The 13740-nt window shown below is 37.9% G+C and overlaps 1 protein-coding gene across 3 annotated transcripts in view; it reads right to left on the minus strand.

The window, feature by feature from the left end:
* Positions 1-949: 949 nt before the first annotated feature.
* USP47 (ubiquitin specific peptidase 47) overlaps positions 950-13740 on the minus strand; it is a 51299-nt gene continuing 38508 nt past the window's right edge. For all 3 annotated transcript variants that reach the window (XM_052692939.1, XM_052692938.1, XM_052692937.1), the window contains 10 exons: positions 13204-13323; positions 11152-11932; positions 8979-9154; positions 8723-8803; positions 7515-7630; positions 6400-6518; positions 4842-4972; positions 3191-3238; positions 2967-3097; positions 950-2356 (listed from right to left, as the gene is read on the minus strand). In XM_052692939.1, coding sequence (XP_052548899.1) covers positions 2182-2356; positions 2967-3097; positions 3191-3238; positions 4842-4972; positions 6400-6518; positions 7515-7630; positions 8723-8803; positions 8979-9154; positions 11152-11932; positions 13204-13323 — 1878 coding nt within the window. In that variant the 3' untranslated portion in view covers positions 950-2181. The remainder of the gene's footprint in view (positions 2357-2966; positions 3098-3190; positions 3239-4841; positions 4973-6399; positions 6519-7514; positions 7631-8722; positions 8804-8978; positions 9155-11151; positions 11933-13203; positions 13324-13740) is intronic.

Below are 13740 nucleotides of genomic sequence, written 5' to 3' on the forward strand. Positions count from 1 at the left end.
AATTCTCCCTTCAAGTTTCCCAATGCCCCAGTCCCTAATAATACACATTGCTATTAATCAAATCTCCATATAACTAATTTAATTAGAAACTCAAGGGCCTTTTGTTTCTTTAAAATGCAGTCAAACTCAAAATGATCAGAGCGTAAAGGAAATGCTGAAAAGTCTCCCCAAACAATCCAGAATGTATTCCAGTACGCTTACACAGAAGGAAGTTCACCTCTGAACAGGAAATCATGGAGGACTGAGGGGCATCTCACCGAGACTTTTATAAGACTTACAGGTTTACAATGAACTTCAAAGAAATGTGTTCAACTGAAGCTTCCCAAATGTGGCTAAGAACTAAGCAGTTTTTGGAATTCTTTTCTTAGCCATACTTGTTCCTCTTCCAACAACTCAGGACACATGGGGCAGTCTGAACATACATAGTTGGAAGCTTAACAAAGCTGCTCTACCTACCGGATGGTGCGCACTCTATGCTTCCTCTGCTTCCCACTCATTTATATCAGAGATGAGGTAGTACAGGTCAAAAAAAAGGAAGAATGAGGGAATTCCTCCATGCAGCGTCTGGCTCTCGAGCTGCTAGAGTCCTCAGGCTCTTCATGTTGCTGTGCCTCAGCAATCAGAAAACTGAACATTCAGTTCTTCAGACTCCTTTTTTCTCTCTGTAGCAAAATGTAGCTGCCAGCCATATTTGGAGCCTAACAATTTTATTGGGAAGGAATTCAATGCTAGCAAGGAAACTTAAAAACACTGTGAAAATAAGCCTGGAGGAACAGCAGAGAGGCTAGAAAATGCTTCCCATAATACTGGGTATGGAGTGTGTGTGAATAGACACACATATACAAACAGGCTTACAATTCTGACATTGCCTTGGGAAAGCACATTTCCATGAAGTAATTCTGACATTCTTCAAACAAAACCCACAGCATTTAATGAATAAAACACAACAGAATGAACAAATGTTTTATTGGCATGTTCATTGTTGTAAACAGCATCTGGCATGAAAAAGTTTACCAAAATCGTTTGATTGTTATAAATTAGGTGCTTTTCCAAAAACTAAGGAGAATTGTTCTCTATTGATCTTTATGGACCAAAGCAAAAAAATGGCTGTTCCTAGGCTTTGCAAGGACATCATGTTGACTGCATCAATCTCTGCATCACAACCTGAACTACCAAGTTTATATGCCGAGGTGTTAAAGGTTGCCCCAGTACTTAACTACATATAGCTATGGAATCAAATCCAGGCAAACATAAAATGAATTTCAATGGGTGGAGAAGAAGCAAACTTGTAATAGTCTCAAAAACAAGATGTACAAAAAGTAGCTAAAACAGAACGAAAGCTTAATTAACAAGGAGAAATACAACCCTAAGGTACCCAGCACTGTCAAACAAAATGAATACAAATTTAAATAGGCAACTACATTTTCAAACTCAATGGATGGTGATATGTGAAAAGAAATACCATGGAAAACAGCTGAACTGCAGTTCTGTTATATGGACAGGGCAAATTTTATTTACACATTGGATGAAATATCATAGAGCTGCTCACCAGCTTCCATAACCTGCTAAAAACCAGTTTACCTTACAACAGCGCTTCTGCAAAAAGCACCAACACCTGCTGGCCGCTTCAGACAAACCTCTAAGACTACCTGTTTGGTGGAAGAGTATTCTCAGACCTTACAACTGCAGCACTGCCATCACATCTTCAACCCCTTTTCGCTGCCTTTTAGAACCCAGGTGTTAACATATGCTTCAGACTCTCTGATGAGGTAATGTGTGTATCAGTGAAACAAACAAAAAAGGATTCTTTCATGGCCTTTGCACAGCTTTTATTATTAAGCTATGATATCCTGTTTGAGGCTAGTTTCACTAGCTACTATGTGCACACTGTCCTCAAAAATTTCCACTCGTTTCCCTCCCCACCCATTTTTTAGTTCTAATCTTTTATTTGCACATCCCTTTTAGCTTTACAGTACATTTGACTATAGTGCACAATATGATTCCAAGTCAAACAGCGACCCAACAGGGCACTGTGCTGCTGATTGGTAGCACAGCCCAATCAGTGCTGGTGTCAGCGCTTTACACCTAATGAGCGTCCTGCCGTAATGGCACTACACAGTAGTAGTGAACCTTCTTATTTTAAACAAAAAAAATTCCCCAGGGAAAATGCTATAGCAAATATCAGTCTTGAATCAAATCTTTATTTGGTGCTCCATCCAGATAAATTTTTAGTGCTTTCTCTTTACGAGGAGAGTAGGTTACCCGGTGTCCAGTTTTCTGGAGTCTGCTGCTTTCTTTTTTCATCAGTTCGTTTCTCTGTTCATCTGTTAATTCCATTAATTCTTCGGTTTTATCCCTAAAATGAAAACGCATGTTAAAAAGCTACGTTCCATTACCTACAATAGTGATTAGATTTTTTTAGTTCTCCCCTACTGGTGCAGCTTAGTAAAAACACCAAACCAAAAAGAGAACTAAACAATGTTCTACATAAATGCTTCTCTTCTCCAGTGACTAATATTAATCCTAGTCTGCTTTTTACTCAGTATTCCTACAGTAGACCAAGCAGAAAACAGCAAGAACCAAGACTATATTCCATCTACCTGATTATACTTACTCTCTGTGAATAATTATGACTGTTCTTATGACTCCATCACAACACCAACAGCTAGAGGAAATTCAGATACACTCAAGAACAGCAATTTTGTATTTAGCACTGACTTGAGAAAGAGAATTGAGTAAAAGGGAACACTGTTTATTTTCTTAAAACAAGCAAACCCAAACAGTTGGTAGTCAGGTTTGTATGAAGCTGAGAAGCCCAAATATTACAGTTCCATGTTCTCAATCCTCTCACACAAGCATTTCTCCTTTAAGAAAACAAATAGAATGTTTAAGCTTCTGTTGATTGCATCACTCCTCGAATCTTAAGCACAGATTTTTGCACTACTATTCTGTAATAAAGTACGTACCTATAAAATATTACTGCACCGTCGTCACAAATGTACAGAGGCCAGACATTCAGTGTCGATACTTTAGGATTCCAGTCCAAGTCTTGATGAATCTCTAGGACAGAAATGTCACATGGAAACGTTCCTCTACCCTGAGAAGGAAGCAATTGCGGATGAAAAAGTTACACAATCACATACACCAATTAAATGCAGAGGAAAAAAAAAAAAAAAAAGAAAGATCTTACCTTTGCAAACTCAATATTTTCTAAGGGTATTCCGCTTAATTCACTCAGCTGTGAAGTGAAATAAATGGATGTAAGTACTATTCTACAACATTATGCTACATCTACACAAATCCACAGACCTGCCAAATCTAGAAGCTAACATACTCAAGTAGTCACATGATGTAAAGTGTTAGTACAAAATGACAGTGACAAAGTGCATACTTTCAGAACTTCTGAAATTACCAACGTGTCACACCAGTGACACTTCGTGTGGCAGTTTCATCACATTCCTGAATTCATAGCAAGGCAACATAAAATAAAAACAATTAATAGAATCCACGACACAAAGTCACCAACTGCCTCGAGTTAAATCCTTAGGTCCAGCAGTTTCCTTTCTGCATCAAATGAAAACTATCACAGCCAAGGGGGGAAGCGCATGAAGCTGTAAAATACAGATGCCTTAACCTCATCTACATACACCACACCTCCTACCATAATCAAGAATGATAAGGAAGGGACCTCCAGAGATCATGGAGTCCAACCACCTGCTAAAGCAGGTCCCCTACTGCAGGGCACACAGGTAGGTGGTCCAGGCAGGTTCTGAGTGTCTTCACAGAAGGAGACTCCACAGCCATTCCAGTGTTCTGTGACACTCACAGTAAAGATTTTCCTCATGTTCACATGGACCTCCCTGTGTATCAGTTTGTTCCCATTTCCCCTTGTTCCATCACTTGAAAAGAGGCTGTCCCCATCCACCTGACTCCCACCCGTTAGGTATTTGCTGAGCAACCTCATGGTGCACACAGACTCAGCACTGCCTTGGTCTTAACTCGAAGACAGGCTGCAGCCTTGTCTCCAGGGCAGTGCAGATATTAACTTGGATTTGTTTTTATCCATGGCCGATTATTTCCCCAAAATTTGGGGATTTCATTTCTAAGATTCTTGCCTCAGCTCTTCTGGTATGCTGAACTAAAAAGAGCAGACTAATAGCCAGCTTAAGGTTCCAACTCTCATTTCCTTAGCAAACAAGATTAACTCAACAAATACTAACAAAACCCAGCAAATTTCTGAAATATATCAGCCCTACTATCTGCTGATAATTTGGCTAGCAGAAAAGATCTGGATGAACACCTCTGTTACTACAGATGTCAAATTCAAATTTATCATACTGGTGTGATCAACAGAATTAGCAGCATTCCTTTAGAGAGGCTTTCAAGTTGCTCCCTGCAACTTTTTTCTTTCTTAAGAAACACAAGAAAAGCTGACTTCCTCTTCAGATAAAAATGAAGATGAAAGCTGAATGATGCTCCTCTTTCCAGCCTATACAAAAAATCCTACTATTAATATCTGAATCAAGACTGGCAGCCTTGATAACAGGATTTTTGCTGACATCAACATCTAAGGGGTCTTTCTTCCATCTTAGTATTCCTATATGTAAACAATCATTTCTAAGAACCATGTGATAAACCAAATTAATCAAATAGCCCCATTATAAAGCACACTCCCCACTCTAGACTTCTGCTAGTATGGCACACACGCTTGCCTGTTGAAAAGTTCTGGTCTTAGGAGGAAAAAAAGTACTAAAGTCATGATACTGCCATGCTTCCCAACAGAAGACATGAATAAGACATTCAGAAACCACAAGAAACTTGCATGTGTTTGCAGATTTTACCTTTTCTTTTAATTCCTCAACACCGCTGCTTTCTAGCACTACTTCCTGGAAGGAATCTAGCTTCATCTCTGATGGCCTCCATCGTCTTGATAAAACTGCAAGTTGTGACATGGATTTCATCTTCTCTATTCCTTAGAAAAGAAGAAAGTTTATGACATTAACATCACAAAGTGGCTTATTTAAAATTAGGGGTTACCCATAGCAAATGCACACTCAGGTATTGAAGGCTCATTACACACACATACAAACTGCCCATTAAACATTACATAACTGTGAAAATGCTGCAGGCAGCCTACTAAGGAAGAGGAGAAAGAACAGGAAAAGTGGGACTCGGACTTGATTTGAAGCAATCTGCCATAGACAATATCCCTTACAAGCAGTGCCATGTACTCCTCTGCAGGATGTGTTCTTCCATCCAGCTTAGTCACACACAAAATACCCATCACCCAGAGGCTGACCTTCTGATCTTGCATTTGCACAGCCTTCCTCTGCAATCTGGTAATTATTCATGTGCTTCACTTTTCTCAAAGTAGAGCTTTTCACATTTCACTTCTAGCTTTCACGCACTAACTACACACTTGTTACTGAAGTCTGCTTTACACCTACCACCTTTAAATATGTATTGCCTCCAGATTTCTTATACCAGGGCTTTCTTTGGTAGACAGGGTAACGCCATGAACATCACAATCAAATAAGCATAAATAATACAAAAGGGCTGATGTTACCACTTCTAAACTGGTTTAAAATTTAATCTTGCCTATAGAATACACAACTTCAACATTTATGTCTACTATTATGTGCTTGTGGTGCATGAAACCACCACTGTTCAAGCCTCTAAACATCTTCTACAATTCTGTGACTGCGTTTGTGCTACCTTTCAACACTTAAGCTGTTGTCCAAAATGAAGGTACAATCAATTAAATCCTTCTTGGCATGTCTGAAGCAATTATCTAAGCTTCCTTCAGAACCACAGAACAATTTAAATACGCATGTAACAGTGACAGGACATAAACCCACTATTCCAAGGAAATCAGCTGTAAAATGCTCTAAGTCACATTATTTACTTGACTAACGTGCTTAGCTGAAAAACAAGATGAAACAAGTGCTGACAGAACTTTAAAGCAGTTGCCTTTATGCTCCTCCAACAACAATTCAGGTGTGAGCCGATACATATTTCCAGTCCATCTGCAGGACTGCAGAACCTCCAATGTTCATTTCAATATCTTGCATGTTTTGACATAATTGCTGAAACTAAAAATACCATCATTCATCACTTGTCCAAAAGAGCTCACGGTACTGGAGCAACAGTTATGTTGGACTTCCTGAAGCATGCATGCTTGTGAAAAAGTTTCTAAACAAATGCAATCTACATTCCTTATCTGTACGTGATGAGAAATGGCAGAGAAAAAGCAGCACAGCCTAACTTTCTCCCTTAAGTTACCCTTGAAAACACACGTCAGTTTTATTAGTCTTGCATGAAAACAGAAGGGAATTGCATTTTCTACTGTTCTCTAAATAAAAGCTCTACCATGATCTTCACTTTCTGTATAATTATTACCATCAAGTATTTCTAAGAAAACCTCCCAATTGCTTGAAATATTGATATCTTCTTCATAGATATGATAATCCAGAAACACAGTCCCTGGGTTCTTCCAGGTTTTCTTCCGTAGACGAAACCTGTAAATAAATGACAGAGGAAATTCAACCAATTAACAGTGTCATGGAGTTACAATGGAATTTTTTTTTTTTTTTTTCTTTTGGTGGAACTGAAATGCAACTCATTCACATGAGGGTAGGTAAGGCTTAGCAGCAGTAATTTTAACATTGTGAGATATTCCTGACAGCATGCTGTCACCAGTCTGGTAGCGCAGCATCAATCAAAGAAAACAAGCCTGCACATGCTTGCTCAGAGCAAGAAATCCGTAAGAACTTGGAGGAAGAAAGCAATTCCCTATGCAGTATAGGCAGAGTACTACTAGAAGCTTCCAAAAGTTATCCCTGCCTTTTTTGTTGTTTTTGTGTGGAGAGATTAGTATGGAAGACTGGTATCTGGTTTACATTCTTGGTTCTACTGCGTCAGTACACACGATAAAAGCATGAACTTTATTCAGATGCAACTAAATACTGGTATGAACAACTAAAATGGAAATAAAGACAAGCAGAACACTAATAAGAATGGTTTCTATACACAGAAGCCAAATACTGTTATGTGTCCAGGAGCACATATAGCATTAGACAACACAATACAAGTGTGGCAGACAAAAATCCTTTGGCCAAGTCATAGTGACATAAGTAGAAATTACCTGGTCCAGATCTACATTTTTACTCCTTTTCTCAACAGGAAACGTTTTTACTACTTTATTCTTTTTTATGTGAGCAGATTTACTTAATGCTCTTCTTTCTGAATAAAACTAACATTTCTTTCATCTAAACCTGTAGTCATTTTGCACACAGACATTTCAAGGTAGATACAATTCCCTCTATCATTTTACATGGAAAAAAAGCCAAAAAATGGTGAAGTTAATTCTTTTCACAATTCACAATTGGATTTAAACACCACAGCAACCTATTTCCGCTCCTTTGCTAATATTCTTCCTTCCCACAAGAGAAAAGATACACACTTTAAAGTAATATTTAGTCATTTAACTTCAGCCCTGGTTGCAAAATCTTTACCTGTCAATTGTTAAGTCCAGGCCACACTGTTCTCGAAGCTGAGGGAGCAGCTCCTCTTTGGACTGCCGGACGGTCATTCCCTTCGCAAAAACTGCGTCTAGAAGAAACTTGCACGGCTGGGAACATGGCAAATAGAAAACATTAGAGAAATTATTGATAATACATATCATTAATGATTATACATATAAATTTATATATTATATAAAATAGAACTAATAGAAAAAAGTAATTTGTCTTCTAATCTTGTCTCTGCCCTTGAGGCCAGTCCCACTCACCTAGCAAAATAATTATTTTCTATAAACAAGACATTGAAATCAGGATTCAATTGCAGTGCAGTCACCCTTTGACAAGCCCCCCAAAAACTACCAAATGCATGCCACTGCAGAAGTAGCATCAGGTTCCCTTATTACTAATTGCTGCCATTATATTAACATTTCAAACAATTTGGAAAGTGCTGATGAAATAAGCCACAGGATGATAAATATGCCACTCTCTTGGCTTACACTGGGCAGATAGGCCAGAACACCACAACTGGAAGTTATTCTTGGACTACTCTCACCGTCTGCTTAACTAGTTCAGTTTCAGTACCATATGCTTTTCCTTTATTAATATATATACATTCTGCAGTTTGGTCCAAACCATGAAATCAGAAATTAAGATGCACATTATTTCAACTTCTGAAGACTTCTATCTGTATAATGAGATCAACTTCCCACATCTCAAAAGATGCTACAAGCAAGTGAGTCGTATTACTACAAGGTATTTTTGTTTCTACACTCCAAGGACTGCCCTGTGCAGAAGGAATAGGCACCTGCCTACAGCCACCACCTGCCCTGCATGATTGCAGCAAGTTCTATTTGTTTCCTATTAGTGAAAACAGCAACAAGAAGCCAGGACAGTTTTTATTTGTAGAGTACTACATAACTAAACACATTTAAGGAAAACAAGGAGCGATCTTCGTTTGTCCTCTACTTATACTGCTGAAATAAAGATGTGAAAGGCTGCAGATCACATTCCAACTGCATATTCTAAGGCACATGAAAAAAAAAAATAGCCTGAAATTCCCTTTCTTAATCTAGGGAAAGCTGCAGAAAAGCTCAGAAAAAAGGGTTCTTTTTAGCAAGGTTTCTGAGGAAACTCCAAGTGCCACAGCACTTAGTATAATTTTCATAAATCACTATTAATCAATCTCATTTACAACTCCTTACCTCTGGTTCATTTACCAAAAGCTGATAGACTTTGACTCTGTATTCACCCTTCTTAAGGGCTCTTCCAAGTCTAATAGTTATCTGTAAAGATAAAGTAGTGTTAGAAGTGGCATTACAATCAAAATCACATTTGATAACAATACCAAGATTAAAGCAACGATTTAAACCAGCAACTAACAACAAGTTGCAGTTATTATCTTAAACTTGGCTATATTGTACCAATGCATTTTTTTTTCCAAAATAAGTTCTGAATAACCTTGTTGTCATCAGAAAATGATGAAAGTGTCTCATTGAGCCGAACACTCTCAAACTCTTGATTGTTGGCATAAACTCTAAAGACTTTGAAGTGAGAGGATGGAACTCCAACAAAAGGCTCCAACTGTTGCTTGAAGGCAGACAGTGTAATTCTTTTATCAACGTGCACCACCAACCCTAAACAAAAATGAAGATGAAATTAGCACGGAGCACTCACAGTAAAAAAACACAGTCTATTATTTTCATATATATAACCCTACTAATTATAAAGGGCATTCCTGTAACTTGTACGAGCTTTGTTGCATTTGAAATGTTTATGGGTTGATAATCCTGAAGACACAGCAGTTCCAAACTGCCCTATTTTTCTAACAGCAACATTTTCAGAATGAAAAGGGTTGGTTATAACTCTATTTTGGAATGTCACATGGTATCGCAAGGCAAGCTCAAGTCTAGATTAAGGACTTTTCACACTGAATAGTTTTGTATTTACGAAATATTCTGGTTGCATAATATTCTAGAACATAAGTAACTTGCCTTTAGAAATCGTGTTTCTTAATATATGTAGTTTGGATATAAACCACAAACTACACTGTCTTGGTTTCAAGAGGGTCAGAGTTGATTTTTCCTTTAGTGTTTGGTATGCCATATTTTGGCTTTCGGAGCAAAACAATGCTGATAACACACTGATGGCTTAGCTGTTGCTGAGTGGCAGCTTCAGAAGGCCAAGGATACTGCAGTTTTCAGTTTCTCATATTGTCTTGCCAGCAAGGGAGCTGAGGGGCAGGGATATTCTATACTGTATGACATCGTGTGAAAATAAATAAATACAACCAAAGGGAATTGGCCAGGACAGGGACAGCTGCTGCCCCAGGGACTGGCTGCTAATCAGTTGGCAGGTGGTGAGCAATTGCACAGTGCATCACCTGTTCTGTAAATATCTATTATATTATTATTACTCTTATTATTGTTTTTATCTGAACCCACAAGTTATTCTTTGCCATCCTACTGGGAGGGGGCGAATGAGCAAACAGCCGTGTGGTGCTGAGCTGCCCACTGGGGTAAACCACAACACTGAGTACTTTTTATTTCCAATGAGTCCAACACAGCCATAGTGTACAACAGAATTTGCTATATGAACAGTAGCTGACTGAGTTATAAAAACCCGTCCATGCTGCTGTACTAAGAAAAGCTTTCAGATGTCCACTCGTACAGAGCATCACAAAACGTGCCAAAGGTACTCTAAATAACATCTGCATTTAACCAGACTTACCAAAAAAAGGAAAAATTCAAGCAGTTCAAGCAAGAGTAGCAACAAAGAGAAGTCTTCCCAATCCACCTCTTCCATGAGTTTTTTTTTTTTTGTTTCAAACTCTTTTTAACAGCTTCACTAAAATTTCTCTCAGTGCAATTTTTATTAAAGAAACATTTTCACTTCATTAATAAGATTGAATCCTTATCTATTATTCTTACATCAGGATTTCTGGATTCAGTGTTAAGCCTTTGCCTTTCGAAGGTTTTATTATATCCAGCTGTTAATCTTTCTTCTGTTAATCATAAAACATACAGAGCCACCGACTCCTGTTTCTGAATAATTTATCATCTTTATGACCATAAGATCTCTCATACTGAACGCACACCACCATTCTCACATATGCCACATGCTTCTTTTACCTTCTGCGTTTCAATTAATATAAAATCAACAGTCTACTGAATTAACTGATAAACGTAAAGCATACTTGAATTTTCATCAGGTAGAATGATTTGGATTTTTCAGCTTAACTGAAATGTTAATAGAATTATTGCTCTGTGAATCACAGTAATTAACCACGTTCTGAAACAGCCAAACCATCCTCAGCACATAAAATGACTTTCCTTTCACTGCAAGATAATTCAACTTCTCCAGAAAATACCTTCACCAGGAGGAGAACAGATGCATCACAGACAGATGTAACATGTTCTTAGGTTTTCAGTGTACTTAAACACTGTCTTCCTAACTGATATTGTCTGCTTGTAAGTGAACCTGGCACATCTCACCCTTGCACTTTCATTAGCTTTAATTTGACATAAAAACACGTTTTTCAAAACTGTAATTAGACTTGAAGGAGCATACAGCTTAAAAATAAACTACACTTCAGTAGTATTTAAGGCATAATATAATAGACAAAGATACATACATTTCTGCTTATCTCCTGAACCTTCGTCTGCAGTGTAGGGTTCTGACTTGAAGTACACATATTGTGTTTCTCCTCTACTCTTGCCGCTTTCATCGTATTCGCTGTCTGTTCCAGAATCTTCTTCTGCCGTGTCCCAGGTTTCTTTCTTCCCCTGATTTGCTTTTGATCGCCTACTACTTGTGATACTATGAGAATCAAGTCCATTAGCCAAGGGAATCGGGGCATTGTCCACATTGCATAGAGTATCACTGCTGTGACTAGAACTGAGGATATCGCTGTCCACCGAACTCGTACTCCTGTCATTATTTACATCTGAATCCGACCGTTCCTCAGACTGGAGATTCTCTGGATCAGAAATCTGAATTTGGTTTTCAAGTTCTCTGTTTTCTACCGATGCTGAAGAGTCTATTTCATTTGAAGGGGATTCGATATTTTCAAAATCGCTGGCTTCTGTGCTTTTGCTGCTGTCTCCATTATCACCCTCCTGTTGCTGCTGCTGCAGGGACAAACTTTTAAGCTTCTCAGTGCTTTCTTCCAGAATTGCCTCAACACATTTCATGTTGCCTGCAGGTCCTTTTACCCTTTCACAGGCTTCATCCAAGTTGCCCAAATCTGCACCAGTCTTCTGATAAACGGATTGTCTAAACTGAGATCCAGGTGACTTCTCTGGTAACGAGACATACAGCCTGATTGTATTTGCATGACGATCCAGAAGTTTCCATAAGTGAGAATCTGTATATGCCACGTGACGATCTAAAGACTCTGAACTTTCAATAAATACCTAAACATAAAATAATAGTGGTTTTACCAGGTAGCATTACATTAAATAATAAAAGCAATAACAACAAACACATAGGATTGAGCATACATTACATCAATAAGAAACGCAGTCTTTAAGCAAACGTTTTTAAATATATCTTAAGACAGAAACTAAGGAATCATAGCTTAGTAACAATTTCCCTTTTTTATTTTCATAATCATGCTCAGATTAGAGTGACCTGTAACCAGGCTGACCAGCTGCACTACACATTATTTACAACACAAAGCTTTAATCTGTACAATAACACTAGCAGCAGTAGTAGCAAGATCAACAACTACAGTCTTCACTTTCTAGTACAACATCACTAATAAGAAACCTTGAAAGGCATACAAGGGTAAACAATAGAGTAATTGAGAATACAAGTGACCAAATTTCTCTTTTTCCTTTCTCAAAGATCACCATGTGAATGTGAAAGGCTTTAAAGTAACTGGATAACAAGTCAGTGACATTATTTTGCTCCTTTACTAATCTTTGCTCATCCACTATACTGTGATCTTGAGACTAAGTTTCAAAGCCAAATGACACGTAACAGCTGGAAGGTGTGCTACTATAGTACAGAGAACAACACTACCAATGTTATTTAATTACAAACATTACTTAAGTTCTCAGTTACTCTTTTTGAGAACGCTTGTCCTCAGTAATACACTAACTTTGGGTTAGTCTGAAGTGGTCGGGCAGTTGGACTAGATCTTTAAAAGGTCCCTTCCAACCATTCTATTCTATTTGAGCTATAACTGGAAATAGTATAAAGTCTTTTCAGAAAAAATACAGAATTGGCTAGGGGAATTCCTGAATTTAAGATCTACCAAGAACTTGCTCTTAGCTTTGAAGTTTGCTTCATAAGAACTTTAACAGTGTTGAGAAGATGATCGTAAGATTTAAAAGCTAAGCGTTTCAGAGTAATGCTAACCACTCTGTCCTAGGAGATGACTTCTACAAATCTTTGTCATAAGGATTTTTAACTCAGCACCATATGAACCTCTGATTCTGATATGAACCAGATTTCTGATTATGAATCTGCTCTATCTTGTCATGTACACTAGGTTTTATAAACAGAATTTGCTGACATTGTAATATCTTCTAGTTTCCAAAATATTGAATACTTCAGAGAATAGTAAAATAAATGACTGTTATCCTTTATAAATTTTATACAGGCTTCCCTCCCACTTGCAATAGTCTTGTAAGATAATGCCATGTAGATACATGGACAGTTTCAAAATCAGAACATCTACCTTATTGCTTCTAAAAAAGCCTTCAGCTTTCAGCGTTTTGCTGGGAACATTCAGAAGACGCAAATCATTGTAGCACCGTTCCAACACCACCCGCGTTGTTTCAGCAGGCAGATGTGTGGCCTGAAATACGACAAGCACAGGAAGTTAAAGTGCATTATACAATTTCAAATACTGCAACATGAATAATCATTTTAAGTGAAATGTGAAGTTTCGTATTGATTTAAGAATTGTAAAGACAGCAGCAGGAAAATCACCACAAACTGCAGTCTCAGTTGCTTTCTTCCATCCTTTGACACATAACAGTTTTTTCACATCAGGAGACTAAAATGGCTTGACTTTGCAGACAACTAACAAACTTGGCAACTAGTAATAAAATCAATGTCAATACCATTCTAAGGTTACAAAACCAGCTGAAAATCAAAAATATTTTCAAGCATCAGGTTTTGTGCACATACCCTTAATTCAAACCTCATTCTATAATGAATATTATGAGGTTACACTGAACTGAGTCATACAGAACTAAGAGAAATGGCTGTT

This window comes from Tympanuchus pallidicinctus, unplaced genomic scaffold, assembly GCF_026119805.1.
Source record: "Tympanuchus pallidicinctus isolate F22 unplaced genomic scaffold, pur_lepc_1.0 scaffold3, whole genome shotgun sequence".
Classification (NCBI taxonomy): Eukaryota; Metazoa; Chordata; class Aves; order Galliformes; family Phasianidae; genus Tympanuchus; species Tympanuchus pallidicinctus.